Raw genomic sequence first — 14,897 nt, 5'->3', positions numbered from 1 at the left:
GGACATAAAGTATATTTCTGAGAAATCGAAATCGAGAAAATCGACTCAAAGCATACTTTCTTACTTTTAGTTTAAAAGAAGTATGCTGCAGCTGATAGCACACTTGAATAAAGTTATTTTTTTGTAAGGGCAGGACCTATTCAGAGTTTTGCAGCTGTGTGTCTGTTTTATTAATGTTGTTTATTTCTGTGTGTTTGTCGGTAGGAGGCTCAGAGCAAATCAAAGGTGTGTGCGAACGTGTTCTGTGGCGCTGGAAGAGAGTGTGCCGTGAACGAGAAAGGAGACCCCAGCTGTTTGTGCATTGAGGTAAGAAAAACTTCTATAGGAAATATGCAGAGATTTGACCAATGAATTTTCTTGACCTTTACATTTCTTTGGATGACTGGATGAGGATTTGTAAACATTTCATAGAGATTGCAGAATTTCTAGCTGATGAAATATTTAGATCTGAGTAAAACTAGAAAAGTTTGTATGACTTTTTAGTAAGTTCTGTGACTTTTCCAGGTTTAGAAAATGCCAGGTTTTTATAATGATCTATTTTTTGGTTTTCCTTGATTTTGAGAACACTGAATATCCCTTGCAAAAAAAAAAAAAAAAAAATTCTTATTTCATAATTACATCTATTGTATGGTAAATATGATTAAAGTATACTGCCAAATATATTGACAAGCATTTATGGCAAACTAAAATATTCTTTAAATTTGGTGCATTTAAAATATATTAACTTTAAGTGTAATAACGAATAGCACACTACAGTTAAAATTATAATCAAGTAGTTTACATGTGCTTTAGTATGTTAGTCAGACACATCAAAATAAGTGTACTTTTTTAAAGCACAACAAAAGATTATTAAAACGTGATGATTTAAAATGCATTTTTTTTACTTTACATTATCACAAAGTGTGCTTTTTTAAAAGTGTGTAAAGAAACAGTCATAAAAGTGTACTCTCTTTAAGTTTATTTAATTCATATTACGTTATCTACATGTACAGTTTTATAGAGCAATATAAAGATTTGAAGTACACATTCAATATAATACAAGCACCCTTTTTTCATAAGGGATGAAACCTCTTCATTAGAAACTTTTCACTTCCCTGAAGTTTTTCCAATACAGATACTATATTGGTCTGGGTTTCTGGCACCTTATTGTTAGGATTATTGTTAGACTTTAAGTCAAAATTGTCCAGAACAATATCCTGAAAAATGTGTAATACACTTTTATACAATAACAGCAGTGTGTGTTGGACTGGGGTCATGCATATAATGCAGGCTACATACCATGTTATGTGTCTACTTAGATTATTCAGCAAAAATATTGAAGATATCTCAAAAGACATTCACCTTATAGTGCCTTTCATTTGTCTTTCTTGCTTGAGACATTGGCAGTCGTGATAGTTTAAATTGTTGTGTTTTTTAACAGTATGTTGTTTTCTCCTGCAGCAATGCAAACCTCATAAGCGCTCAGTGTGTGGCAGTAATGGAAAAACGTACCGTAACCACTGCGAACTGCACCGTGACGCCTGTCTTACTGGACTCATGATCCAAGTGGCCCATGACGGACATTGCAAAGGTGTGTGGAGGAGAATAGGAATGAACTACAGGCATATAGGCTGATTAGGAATGAATTGAAGGGTGATAATGACCGGAAATTACATTCTCTGTGATTTTGCAAGGATTTAACAGTCAATTCTAAAATTACACATTATAATAAAGATGCAATAAGATCTTTAATAAACAATTAAGCCACAGTGTAGTTATCATCTTTAGGAGAGTTTTAGTACAATTTGTGAAACATGCAAGCACAGATATCAACACTAAGGGCCAGATCTATTAACGGAAAACTGATCAAACAGAACTGAGGATAAAAATACAGAACAGGTGTAGAGCTAATTAATAAATGAGGAAACTAACTTGCAAATTAGGCAATCAGGAACACATCAAACAGAGTGAAAATTAAACCAGAACTGAACATAATCGTTACAACGACAACAACATCAGCGAAATAAACTAGCAAACAGTGCAAAAATGCAGCTACATCATTTTTTTCATAGCAGTATGCTGGGAACCTAAGCATCAGCTTTGTACTGATGGATATACTGGATGTAATGGATGTACTTGTGGATATACATCACACACAGAGCCCTATGAAAGTCTCACTCTTGGTCTTGAAGTGAGGTTGTGGACAGTATGTTGGTGTAAAAGCATTAAAGGGATTGTTCACCCACAAATTTAAATTCTGTCATTAATAACTCACCCTCATGTTGTTCCAAACCCGTAAGACTTTCGTTCATCTTCGGAACACAAATTAAGATTTTTTTGAGGAAATCGGAGAGCTTTTTATCCCTCCATTGACAACTACGCAACTACCATTTTGACGTTTCAAAAGGTTCATAAAGAAATCGTAAAACTAATCCATATGAATTGAGTGGTTTAGTAAAAAATTTCGCTTTATACGATGAACAGATTGAATTTAGGCTTTTATTCACAGAAACATTCATCAACTCACACATCAGTTGTGGTAAACGGAAACTCAAGCGTGTTCACTTGATGTGCGAGAACCAATAAGGTTCATTTTCTCATGTTACGCAGCTTGTTTGATGAGGTTCAATCAAATAAATGCCTAAATTCAATCTGTTCATCATATATAGTAATCGTGTCTCTTCAGAAAATTTGGACTAAACCACTCAATTCCTATGGAGTAGATTTACGATCTCGTTATGAACTGTTTGAAGCGTCAAAGTGGTAGTTTTCTTATTATCATCAATGTTGAAAACAGTTGTGCTGCTTCATATTTTTGTGGAAACTAATCTTTTTTGGGGGGGATTCAAAAGAACTGCATTTGTTTGAAGTAGAAATCTTTTGTAATTTTATAAACATCTTTATTGTCATTTTATATAAATTTAAGGCACCGTTGCTGAATACATGTATTCATTTCTTAACTTACTAGTAATAAATTAATAACCAGAGCTAGTAGCTAGAAATATACTGTAAGCATTTTGAACAGTCTTTGTTTATTACATAGTAAAAGAAAAAAATCTCATTAGAAGTTGTTTGGGATATCAGGACCGCATTTACCCAGGAAAGGCATCATGGGAATGCTGGGATCCTGCTTATAGTAAGAATAGAGGATAAGCTTCATCCAACATTTCTGATTGATAACAGGGTAAAATAAGAGATGGGAACATAATGTATTGATTCGCTTTGGCGAGATCCCTTGGGAACAGTTTATCTGACTGGAACAGGACGTTCTCTCTTGTTCTTACTAATGTACTCTTCAATGGACCAGCTCTGTAACATGGACGTCTTAGACTTATTACCATCTCAGCACACAGATCATTGGACGTTGAACATATGGTCAAATCCAGGTCTAAGTCTGATATCATGTTTTTCTGACCACGTATATCGTTACATTACGACATGCTATGAGGTGACGTTGTAACCTCTTATCTATATTTGATGCAAGTAGTTGCTCAGCCGATAACCAAGGGAAGATTCAGTCATAACTACGTGCAGATTGTGAGACATCACTCACGTTTATCTTTGTCTCTTACAGAGAAGAAGAAAGAGAAGGCTGCAGCCAGCCCAGGTGAGTTGTATTATGACCACTGGCTAAGAGCCAAACCAGAGCTTTCTGATGACTCTACTTATCTGTCGGCTGCACAGATTACCATTAATTACCAGCATTTTATGAGCTCAGAGAGCAGACATAGCCTCTCTGACACGGCGACAGTGGAATTACTTGCGCTCAAAATAACTCTTTAGATGTAGAGAATGCATTTAATCTCTTGGGACCAAGTCTTTGCCATTTTGTTTATGGCTTTGGACCATGAGTTTATTGTTTGTGCTCTAAAGAGGACATCAGTTATTGTAAGAAAATAAAGATGCTATTGGCAAGAGTGATGGTTTATCAATCACCAACCAATTTTAGCTCATTTATAAACATGCTTTTGTAACATTGATGCATAAAATAATGAAATCATTGGTTATAAAAGAACTTTATCTTTGTATGAAAACTTGTATACATATGAAGTAGCAGTGCCTACATTTCATAGGCGTTTAAAATAAACATGTTCTTTAGCATTTTACAGAGGTCCACTTGAGTGGACAGTATGCGTTTTTGGTTTTAACCAAATAAAGATACCGTATTAAACATAATACGCTGATAACACAGCAATACTGTGTGTAAAACCAAGGCATGATGATGTAAAATCATGTGAAAACTATAAAATATATGCAAAAAATATAATACAGCTTCACTTATTGCAAACGCAATTGAGTTTGTTCCCGTTCGACCAGCAGACAGAGAAGACCTTCATAGAAGTTGAACTTTGCGTGTCTTTGAAATCAGAACATGAGGACGTGATTCCATCAAAGATCTGGTGGAGGTACAACTCTGTGAAGACCTGACTCGGACTACGTAGAAAATGCTCACGCTCCCTCCAGTTTACCAGAGTATTTTGATTTACACTTATTAGCTTATAAATCTAATAATGTTTAAAAAGACACATTTCTACTGTAGCTCTCCTCTCTGAGAAAACCTCACTACATTGATCTATTGATGTTTTCAGACTAGTGATCAGGGGCCGTATTCACAAAGCATTTTATCTTACCACTAGGAGTACTCCTAAATCGCACTAAAAGATTTTAGCTAGGAGTTTTCTCTTAAAAGTTATTCACAACGCCTTTCAGACCTACTCTTAATAAAGAAAAATGACAACTCCTAAACTAAGAGTGAGTCTTCGTTGCTATGGATGACGTCATTACTCATGCACGAGCTTGACTGAAGTGACCACCTTGATTGGCTGATGACTGTAACGCGGGAATGATTCCAAACCCCTCCCCTACGATGATGAGTGACAGGTACAGGTCTGAGAATGCGTGCGCTACACAAGTAGTGCGAAGGACGGAAGATGATGAATAACTGAATAAATAGCCTAAATGAATAAAGAGTAAGGCTAAACAAATAGCCTAGTAGCCTAATGAAACATATGGATTGATGCAATATCTTTGCAACATTATTTAATTAATCTGTCACTATATGCCTCTGCCTACGTTTGCAAAGAGAAGAACATTTTAATTTGATTCAAAATGAAACGTTACAATTAGTTTACATGCAATGAGTAGCCTAGTTTTGGTTGTTGTTGGTGGTGTTATCGCATCCCTAGTTATGCCTACAATGCAAAATTGTTCCCTCGCGATTGGAAGCTCATGTAGCCGTCGCATACGCATTTCAAAACATCGCAACGTGAAATGCCACAAAAAGCGGTTTGTGAATAGGTCTTAGTGAGTTAGGAGTCCTCTCGACTTCTTTTAAGCTGTCCCAGGCTTAGGTGCTACTTTTAGGGCTAAAATGCTTCGTGAATTACTCTTAGTCAAAAAAATTAGGAGTCCTAAAGTTACGAGTGACACGCCCATTATTTTTAGGAGTTGCTCCTAAATTCGCCAGTTAGGAGCTACTTTTAGCCTTAAAATTCTTTGTGAATACGGCCCCAGGGCCCGTATTCATAAAGAATCTTAATGCAAAGAGTAGCTCCTAGTGACAAAATTCTAAGAAAATTCTTAGAAATGTGGGCGTTTACTCTTAAAATTAAAGAAAAACTCCTAGTAAAGAAAAAAGTAATTCAGAAAGCATCTTAACCCTTAAAAGAGGTCTTAAGGTCAAAATTGTCAGGAGCACAGACGAGGACTTTTAAGAGGCTTAAGAGTTTCTTTAGCAGAGGAGAAAATGGCAGAAAGACGAAGAGGGAGAAGAAATGTGTTGCAGACAATGGATGACAGTGAGTTAATAAGACGCTATAGATTAGATCGTGCAGGGATCATGTTTGTGACTGATCTTTTTAGAGACACGCTAATATCTCCGACACAGCGCAGAAATGCCATAGCGCCTGAAATGAAAGTAATCACTACATTACGATATTTGGTAACTGGGAAAATTCCATGTTTGATACATTAAAACCAACATTCAAACCACCACTTAAATAGACATGCCAGCAATCAGTGTAACAGGAAAGAGTGGAACAATTTTTATCATTCTAAGCAATCAAATACCTTATAGGAAATCAACAGCATGGTAAATAAAAAAAGGATGTATATACACATATATAATGTGTGTGTGTGTGTGTGTGTGTGAGAGAACGATCAAATAGGAAAAATTACGCATGTAAGTTCAAAGTGGAGGCTTAGAATAGACCCTATACTTAAAATCACTTTTTTTTTCCTTCTTGGACAACCAACCAATCACAGTCTTCAAAAGATTGTGTCATACATAGCAACGGGGTTAACCCCGCCTCCTCACTAAGATAAACGTTTTTGTATTTTCCTTACTCAGAGTTGCTCTCAGATCGGTCCCGAATCGCTCTTAAGCTAAGACTCCTACATAAAAGTTTTTAAGCTAAATTAAGAGTTTTCTGAGAGGATTCTTAGAATCTTTATGAATACGGGCCCAGGTGTTTTTAATCTCATCTGAGAATCAGCAGTGTTGGGAGTAACACATAACATGTAACATGCATACAAAAATCATATTACTTTTTGATGTAACGAGTAAAGCATTATACGTAAACATGCATTACATAATCAGATTACTTTTTTGATGTAACGAGTAAAGTGATACATTAAAAGAAACATGCATTACGTAATCAGATTACTTTTGATGTAATGAGTAAAGCATTACAAGAAACATTCATTACATAATCAGATTACTTTTTTGATGTAACGAGTAAAGTGATACATTAAAAGTAACATGCATTATGTAATCTGATTACTTTTCTGATGTAACGAGTAATGCATTACAAGTAACGTACATTACGTAATCACATTACTTTTTTGATGTAACTGCAAATTGATGTGGCAAAGCTGCAAAACGATCCCCGTTCACATGGATCTGTAAAACCGATTCCATGCCACTTTGTAAAGAAACACTACGTGCCTATAGACTGAACACGTAACACGCATCCACATGACATCACCGGTTTTACTAATTCATGTTTTTGTAGTTTACATAGAGACGGTAATTGTATAATTTTCAAAAAATTGCACTTTCAATCCAGTTTTCAACAGTTTGCGTTTTCAGGCCCCCAAAATGCTGTTGTCATGTAAATGTACACTCTCAGAAAAAAAGGTACAAAAGCTGTCACTGTGGCGGTACCTTTTCAAAAGGTACACCTTTGTACTTAAAGAGTGCATATAAGTCCCTCAAAGGTACATATTGGTACCAAACGTGTCCATATTAGTACCTAAATGGTACATATTAGAACCCTTTTGAAGGGTACTGTCCCAGTGACAGCTTTTGTACCTTTTTTTCTGAGAGTGTATGTCCAGAACGCATTCAAAGTTTTACGTTTTTAGTTGAAAACGGTGTCGTGTAAACGGCCCTTTAGTGTCCATGAACTTAGCAGATAATATTCTTGTAGAAAATTACTATACCTTTTCTGTTTTTTTATACAGATTTTTTAGAAATACTGTTTCTCATTCCTTAAAATTGGTTTATTTCAAATATCAGATATTTATCAAATGGACATGATAATCACATATTTTTAAAAACCAAGAAGCGAACTCCCAAACATTTCTAAGAAGCCCAGGATGTCCTCTTTTATGATGCACCAGTGGATCTCATCAGTAAAATGTTCTCTTGTCAAGAACAAAACTGACTTGCTGGATCCCAGGAGGATAAAGCTGAATTCACTAAACCAGTTAGCATATGATATATGTGTTATCATTTCTCTGTTCTTCTGTCTAAATTTTTGTCTGTCTGCCTGTGTGTGTGTGATCTCTGAAGTTGTGTGTTACGTTGCGGATCGTAACGAGCTGCGCAGACGTGTGATCAACTGGCTGCAGACAGAGGTTGTTCCAGACGGCTGGTTCACTAAGGGCTCCAACTTCACTGATATCCTCCTCAAGTACTTCAAGGTGTGTGCAGTCTCTTAAAATATTAAACCTGCAATACTTTGTATAATTTCGTACTTTATGACAAGATACTCCTGGCAAAAAGTTTTTCGATATTGGGCTACGTTTCAAAAACATCCAAAATAAACTTTTAAGTGTTTATTTTATTGCACTTTATGTATTTCCATCTGTAGATTTCAATTCTAATGCATATCTTTAAAGGGGTGGTTGATTATGATTTCACTTTTTTAACTTTAGTTAGTGTGTAATGTTGCTGTTTGAGCATAAACAACATCTGCAAAGTTACAACGCTCAAAGTTCAAAGCAAAGGGAGATATTTGCTGTTACAGAAATCACTTTTTAAGGACTACAACAAACGGCTGGTAGGGACTACACAAGCTTCCTCCCGGGTTAGTGACATCACTAACCCTAAAATGTATATAAACCCGCCCCCTGAACACGATTTATAGATTATCAACACAGAATATGTTAATCAATGACTAGAAGATACACATCAGCTACATAAATTCATCAACTAACCATTCAGAAACGTCCTGTAGCATTCTACATTGTCACTTCTTCTTGAGTCTCTCCATCATTGTCTGAATCCGGTTTGAACATAAAAGGCTAAAAGTTTTTGAAATTTTCAGTGCATGTCTGTGTGAGTGCAAGCAGTTGAAGCTCCGCCCTCTGTGCCTCGAGCAGCAGCTCATTTGCATTTAAAGGAACAGACACAAAACGGTGTGTTTTTACATCTTATTACACAAGACTTATTTTACATCTTGTGAAAAGGGCATTATACCACCCCTTTAAAGGTTGTTTTCTCAAACTGAGTCAGAGAAATCTCCACTTCAGTAGCACTTACATCAAACTTTTTTACATCAAACGCGTATACTAAATGAGACAAGGGTGTAGAGTTACAATCAAGCTATTTTAAGGCATGACAAATTTTTTTCAAGGAAAAAACATTTAAATATGTAATTTTGGTGATCAAAGATGAGTTTAAAGGGATACATTTATTGACTACAGGGGGATTTAAATACTTGAGTAATCAACAGAAAACAGAACAGGTGCGTAAATTAGGAACTAATGAAACTAATGAGCACAGGGAAACTCAGGCAAACCAGGTTATGGAAAACAGAACCTACACACAATGAAACAAAACAGATATAGAAAGTTCTATATCTGTTTTGTTTCATTGTGTGTAGGTTCTGTTTTCCATAACCTGGTTTGCCTGAGTTTAGATAAAAAATAAGAATAAAAATAGATCTAACAAAAAATAGATACCACCATACTTACAGTTGATTGATTACATTAAGAATTTCAAGCATTTGTTTTTGGTATTACAGGTTTTCTGAAATATTATGTATAAATAAGAAAAAGTGTAACATGTAGTTCTACATGTTACACTTTTTCTTATTTATACATAATATTTCAGAAAACCTGTAATACCAAAAACAAATGCTTGAAATTCTTAATGTAATCAATCAACTGTAAGTATGGTGGTATCTATTTTTTGTACCCTTTATTCACATGGGGTGTCTTGTCTTACCATTTCAAAATTGTCCTTTAATTGCACAGGCCCAACAGTTAGTGACGGGGCCAGAGGGGTGTCCAGGGTGGCACTGAACACCCCATATATCTGATTATCTGATATCTGCCGTGCCACAGAGCGCCACTCACATAGTTTTCTATTAAATTACATAATTTTGTCTTAAATCGTTGTTTATGCATCTGCATAATGACTTCACCATTTAATGGAAGAGTGTGTATTTAATAAAGTCTTTGCTTATGGACATTATAGATTGTCCTTTCTGTTACCGTTTTACAGCAAAACACATCCACGGCACTTTTGAGAACTTGAACTTGAGAGTGCGATGTGTCTGGTGTGAAGCAAATGGCGATTAGGGCATATGGCTCCGCCACTGCCAACAATATGCAGAATTATTAACATCATAACATAAGCAGAATAGGTTAAGTGAGAGTTTTGGTTTCCAAATGTCTGCAAATTTACAAACACAAATGTTTGACATCTATTTTGCATTGATATCAGTTTGAAGTGTAGTCATGAAAGGAATGAGATTTATTCTGGTCTAGTTCCTTCAGCATCAGGGCTTTTTGTATATTAGCCTCCACCAGGGAATGTCTGCGCCCTCCTGCCGCTCTACAAATTGCCTTCAGGACACGCCACATCATTTTTCTGGCAGCCTCCTAAGGCGTGTAAAATACACCTAAAATGACTTCTGTTTGCATAGCAGCAGTTTGTTGGATCTTTTTATGGATCAGTCTGTTTCAGTATTAGTTCACCTTTGCACTGGCAGAGATGTGACGCACAGATGGCTGATGAACAAGGCTGTCATGAACAGCCGTCAGCACAATCCATAAATCTGACTGACTGCTATCACCTGACTAATAATCCATATGCTGCTCAGATCAGTTAAACATCCTTCTCTAAAGTATTTAAAAAGGGATAGTCCACCCAAAAATTAATTCCTGTCATTATTTGCTCACTCATTCCAATCCTGTATGAATTTTCTTCTTCTGTGGAACTCAAAAGAAAATTGATTTTTCTCTGATGTTGATTTGAACCCTATTGACATTCTACAAAATATATTGTGTTGTGTTCCACAGAAGAAACAGTGTCATTTTCAGGTTTGGATTAGGTGACATTAGGCGATAAATGATGGAATAATTAAAATTTTCAAGTAAAATTACCCTTCAAATGTTGAGAGAACAAAGCCTGGAACTTTGACTCAATCATGACCATGTCCTTTTACTCTTGTTTATTGGTCAACATGACAAAATCACTTGTACCAGGCAGAGTACAGTCTTCTGACAAACTGCTGTGATAAGATTAAACCAAGAGCATGATGTGTAAAAGTTTCAAAGTAGCTTATGTTGATCACTGATGCATGTGTCTGTATAAACTAAAGAATTTCCTATGGCTTTTATTTTTTTGTGTGATGATGTGTCTCCACAGTTATTAACATTGCAAATCTAGCAAAGCATTTTGTATTTTCATTTTTACAAAGTTTAATGTACATTTATATACTTTGTGTAAGTGTAACATTAACTTGGCATTCAATTTCAGATACCTAGAGAGTTTCTAATACAACAGCTGAAGGAGTGACACCAAATACACCACATCTTTCTCTCTTCTGTCCACCTTAATCAATCTCTTTAAAAAAAAAAATACTTTTTTTGTAAAGTTATAGAAACGCCATTGTGGATTTTTTCTGTTGCTACTGGAGCAAAATATGCAAACACAAAAATTATATTATATATCATTTCCATTCACTACTATAGATGTTTACCCAAACTACGATGACTTCCGCTTCGGAGAAGCCCGGAAATGTGAAAAGGGTTCATATATTGTAGCGCACAGTCTCCTCTACCTACTGTCCTACACACATTTGCAGACGACCGAGTAGATATCAGACATATCAGTCATCAGACTATCTGCTCAGAGCAAACTTCACTGCAGAACCTGCACAGAGACCAGATAACCTCAGCGATCAGAGTCTGGCCTGCGGCGTCTCACAATCCCATTGCAGGAAGAAATTCTTTAGATTCTAGGGAGCATTTGATTGGACAGAATATCTGATGAGAAGCTGAAGTAGATTGATGGCATCAAAACCATTGATCCACAGAAGTGAGAGATTGTAAATTTGAATGCTTAAATCTTCTTAATGCAAATTTTGTCATTGTTTTGGAACACACTAGCTTACAGATAACAGTAAGGCTAACATATTCATACGACAAGACGAAAAAACGTCAATTTTGATGTTATGGGAACTTTAAGGATATTAGATAACTAACTTAGCATGAAAGGTAGCAAGATGTAAACACATAAAATGTCTGTTTCCTTGACTTAAAATGGCCTGTCTAATTCTAGTGGTCATGACCTTCTCGACTGTATCCAACAATAAAAACAGTGTCAAGTAGATTCATATTTCAAGTTAAACATAACTCATTCAATCAACATTCAATTAATTGTAGTCATTTGTTTAATTGTTAATCAAAATGTAAAAGTTAATTCAATTAAGCATACTTTTTTTGTCTGATCTCAACACTTGGCCTTTTCAAGTTTTAACCCCGGGTAAAGGAATGTTTCACACTTGTAATTTAGAAGCAGAGGTTATGAAACATTGCTCTGAAAGAGGTTTAGAACTGGTTTTACAACCAAAACAAACCGCATTGTGGTGCAAAACGTGTGCAGTGTGAAACGATGCGGTGTTAGAATGTTAAGACTTCACCAGTCGTGTGTTATATTATTGTGCTTTGGACAGTAACAGAAACACTGTCTTATAAACTGTTGTTTCAGCGTTTGAGGCAACAAATGTCAAACTATGACAGCAAATGTGACAATTGGAGTGAAGAGATCACTTCATTCTTACCTTTATAGTCCAAAAAGTCCATTCAGTGAAAAACTTGATAGTTCAGTCGGTAATACAAGGATGCGCACCGCTTTAAATGACACTGACACTGCAAATAAGATTGTTAACCCAGGGTTCAGGGATATAGTGTGAAACCATGTGATGGTTTATGAAAACCATGATTAATTGTTAACCACGGGTAAATTATGAGCAGTGTGAAACTTGAAGCAGGATAACCCAGGATTCCTTTTGAGGTTTTATAATGACATAGGGTTAACTATTTCAAGTGTGAAAACACTGAGTTCATTACATTTATTTTCGGTATGCTCTTATGCTTCTTGATAGAATTATGATAACGGAGACACTCAGCTGGATTCTTCAGAGCTGCTCAAGTTCATTCAGCACAATGACACCGCCGTTCAGATGAACTCTTACGTTGAAGAGGAGAACAACCGTCTACTCAGGTGAAAACACACACAGTCACACTCGCTCACAAAACCACAACACTACCGGTCAAAAGTTTGGTGTCAGTAAGGTGGTTTTGGTGGTTTTATTTCTTGAAAGAAATGTATACTTTTATTCAGCAAGGATGGGTTAAATTGTTCAAAAGACAGTAGACATTTCTATTTCAAATAAATGCTGTTCTTTTGAACTTCTATTCATCAAAAGAATCTGATAATAATAAATGTTTATTGAGGCCAAGTCAGAATAATAGAATGATTTCTGAAGGATCATGTGACACTGAATGGAAGTGTACAAATAGTCTAGTGTTACATATGTTGGTATTCAAGGATATAACCAAATTTGCAAGACTGAGGGCACCAAATAGTTTAAAAGTCTGGCATTGACAATTAGTAATCAGCATTAATCTAATAATGGAGGGAGGGTAAAGTGGGAATTACACCTTTAATTTCTATTAATTTCAATGATCAGCTGAAAATGTATGTTAAAAGGTCTCCTGATCTTTAACTTTCTTCTGTGGAAGCTGGTCAAAAAACAATTTAGATACAAATGTTCAGTGGAATGCAAAAGAGACGTCAGGATATTGTATCCTTTTGTCTAAATGAGGACAGACTTCACATTTTTGACTTCACATCTATCCACTAGCCTACACTACAGTTATAATCATCATAATAATCTCTTTCACACAGGACTGATTCCTGTTTCTCTGACATTAAAGGTCATGGGAGTTTATTGTGTCCATCTGTCGGTCAGGATGACCTAGAGTGGAAAAACTCTACAAACACTGATAATAACGGGCAAACATTTCACTGTCCTACTGGTTAGCTGGATAGTGCATTGGAAACACAAATAGGACTTGTGTTTTTAACTCCAAAAATGTCCTCTTGATCACATCTGAAGAAAATATTTTGTCCTAAAAGGAATTTACAAAATGATCCCACATGTATCTCGCAGGAGCCTTTGTGTGGACGCTCTCATTGAGCTCTCAGATGAGAATGCCGACTGGAAACTGAGCTTTGATGAGTTCCTCAACTGCCTGAAACCAGGCTTCAACCCTCCTGAGAAGAGTAAGTCTCTTTCTTGCTTGCTTCTTTCTGCGCCAGCATGTGGATTATAGAGACTTTTTTCAAAAATGCATCACTTGCATAATGACAATGTGGGCAGTCAAGATTGTGTACAAAGCCGTGGTGCTTTTTTACTCTGAAGGTGAAGTTTTAATTCCTTCACAATAAAGGTTTTGCTTCTGTGTTAAATAACCTTCTTAAATACAAAGTTCAGTTCCACAGTTTTCCCACAATTGTAGTTGAGTGAGGCAGAAAGGGGTTTTCCGCTCTTCCACAGAATGTTCCTCAGGCTGATCGGCTCCGTATGCAGAACTAGGTGAAAGTTCAGTGGGAGGAACTGCCTTCTCTAGCATCATATGTAGCAGAGTTTACACATTCAAACTTATTGTTAACTAAAACTAAAGCTATGGAAAATGTTTTGTTAATGGAAATAAAGCTGAATAAAACCTAAATGCTAGAAGGGATTTTTTTTTTGTCTTTGCAACTAACTGATAAGTAGTTGAAGTTGAAGTACTACTAAAATGAGTGCAACTAAAACTTAAATAAAAATTAATAAAAGTATAAATTAAAAATTAACAAAAACTAATAAAAATTACAAAAATGCAAAACAAAATGACTAAAACTCAAACTAAAATGATTATATAAAAAATACAAGTTTATTAAAAATATTAATAAAAACTACAATAGTATATACATAATATTAAAATAACACTACTCAGAACATGGACCTGTGTATCCGTCGCAGGATATGAAAAAGGACATACTATAGAACAATATAAATATCATGGAGAAGGGTATATCACATTTATCAATTATGTTGACATTGAACTTACAACATAACAGCATTCATAGTAGCACTTTTATATCATTCAGAATCAAAAGTAAATGTCCTGGCTTCAGCTTGCAATGACTGTTCAGAACTGCACACTTCATATTCATTTACCCTCGTTTCCCCTGAATGGTTGTAGTAACATAGTCATCCCACTGTAATTTCCTGTTTTGAATTCGGGAATCTGGGACAAAGGCATATTTGGTTGTAATTCATGCCTTTCACTCAAAATAGCTATGTTCTTTCTGAGAGATGTCACTGATTTCAAGCTAGTAAATAAAGAAT

General features: G+C 35.7%; 1 protein-coding gene across 1 annotated transcript in view; it reads left to right on the top strand.

Moving 5' to 3' along the window:
- The window catches only part of fstl1b (follistatin-like 1b), a 45,628-nt gene that overhangs the window by 26,019 nt on the left and 4,712 nt on the right, over positions 1-14,897 (top strand). Inside the window, exons 3-8 of the mRNA XM_084421080.1 lie at positions 205-306; positions 1,441-1,570; positions 3,554-3,586; positions 7,775-7,905; positions 12,603-12,721; positions 13,674-13,786. Coding sequence (XP_084277206.1) covers positions 205-306; positions 1,441-1,570; positions 3,554-3,586; positions 7,775-7,905; positions 12,603-12,721; positions 13,674-13,786 — 628 coding nt within the window. The remainder of the gene's footprint in view (positions 1-204; positions 307-1,440; positions 1,571-3,553; positions 3,587-7,774; positions 7,906-12,602; positions 12,722-13,673; positions 13,787-14,897) is intronic.

The sequence above is a fragment of the Rutilus rutilus genome (assembly GCF_951802725.1).
Source record: "Rutilus rutilus genome assembly, chromosome: 10".
Classification (NCBI taxonomy): Eukaryota; Metazoa; Chordata; class Actinopteri; order Cypriniformes; family Leuciscidae; genus Rutilus; species Rutilus rutilus.
The sequence above is the reverse complement of the archived record's forward strand: the minus strand, read 5'-3'. Positions and strand labels throughout refer to the sequence as shown.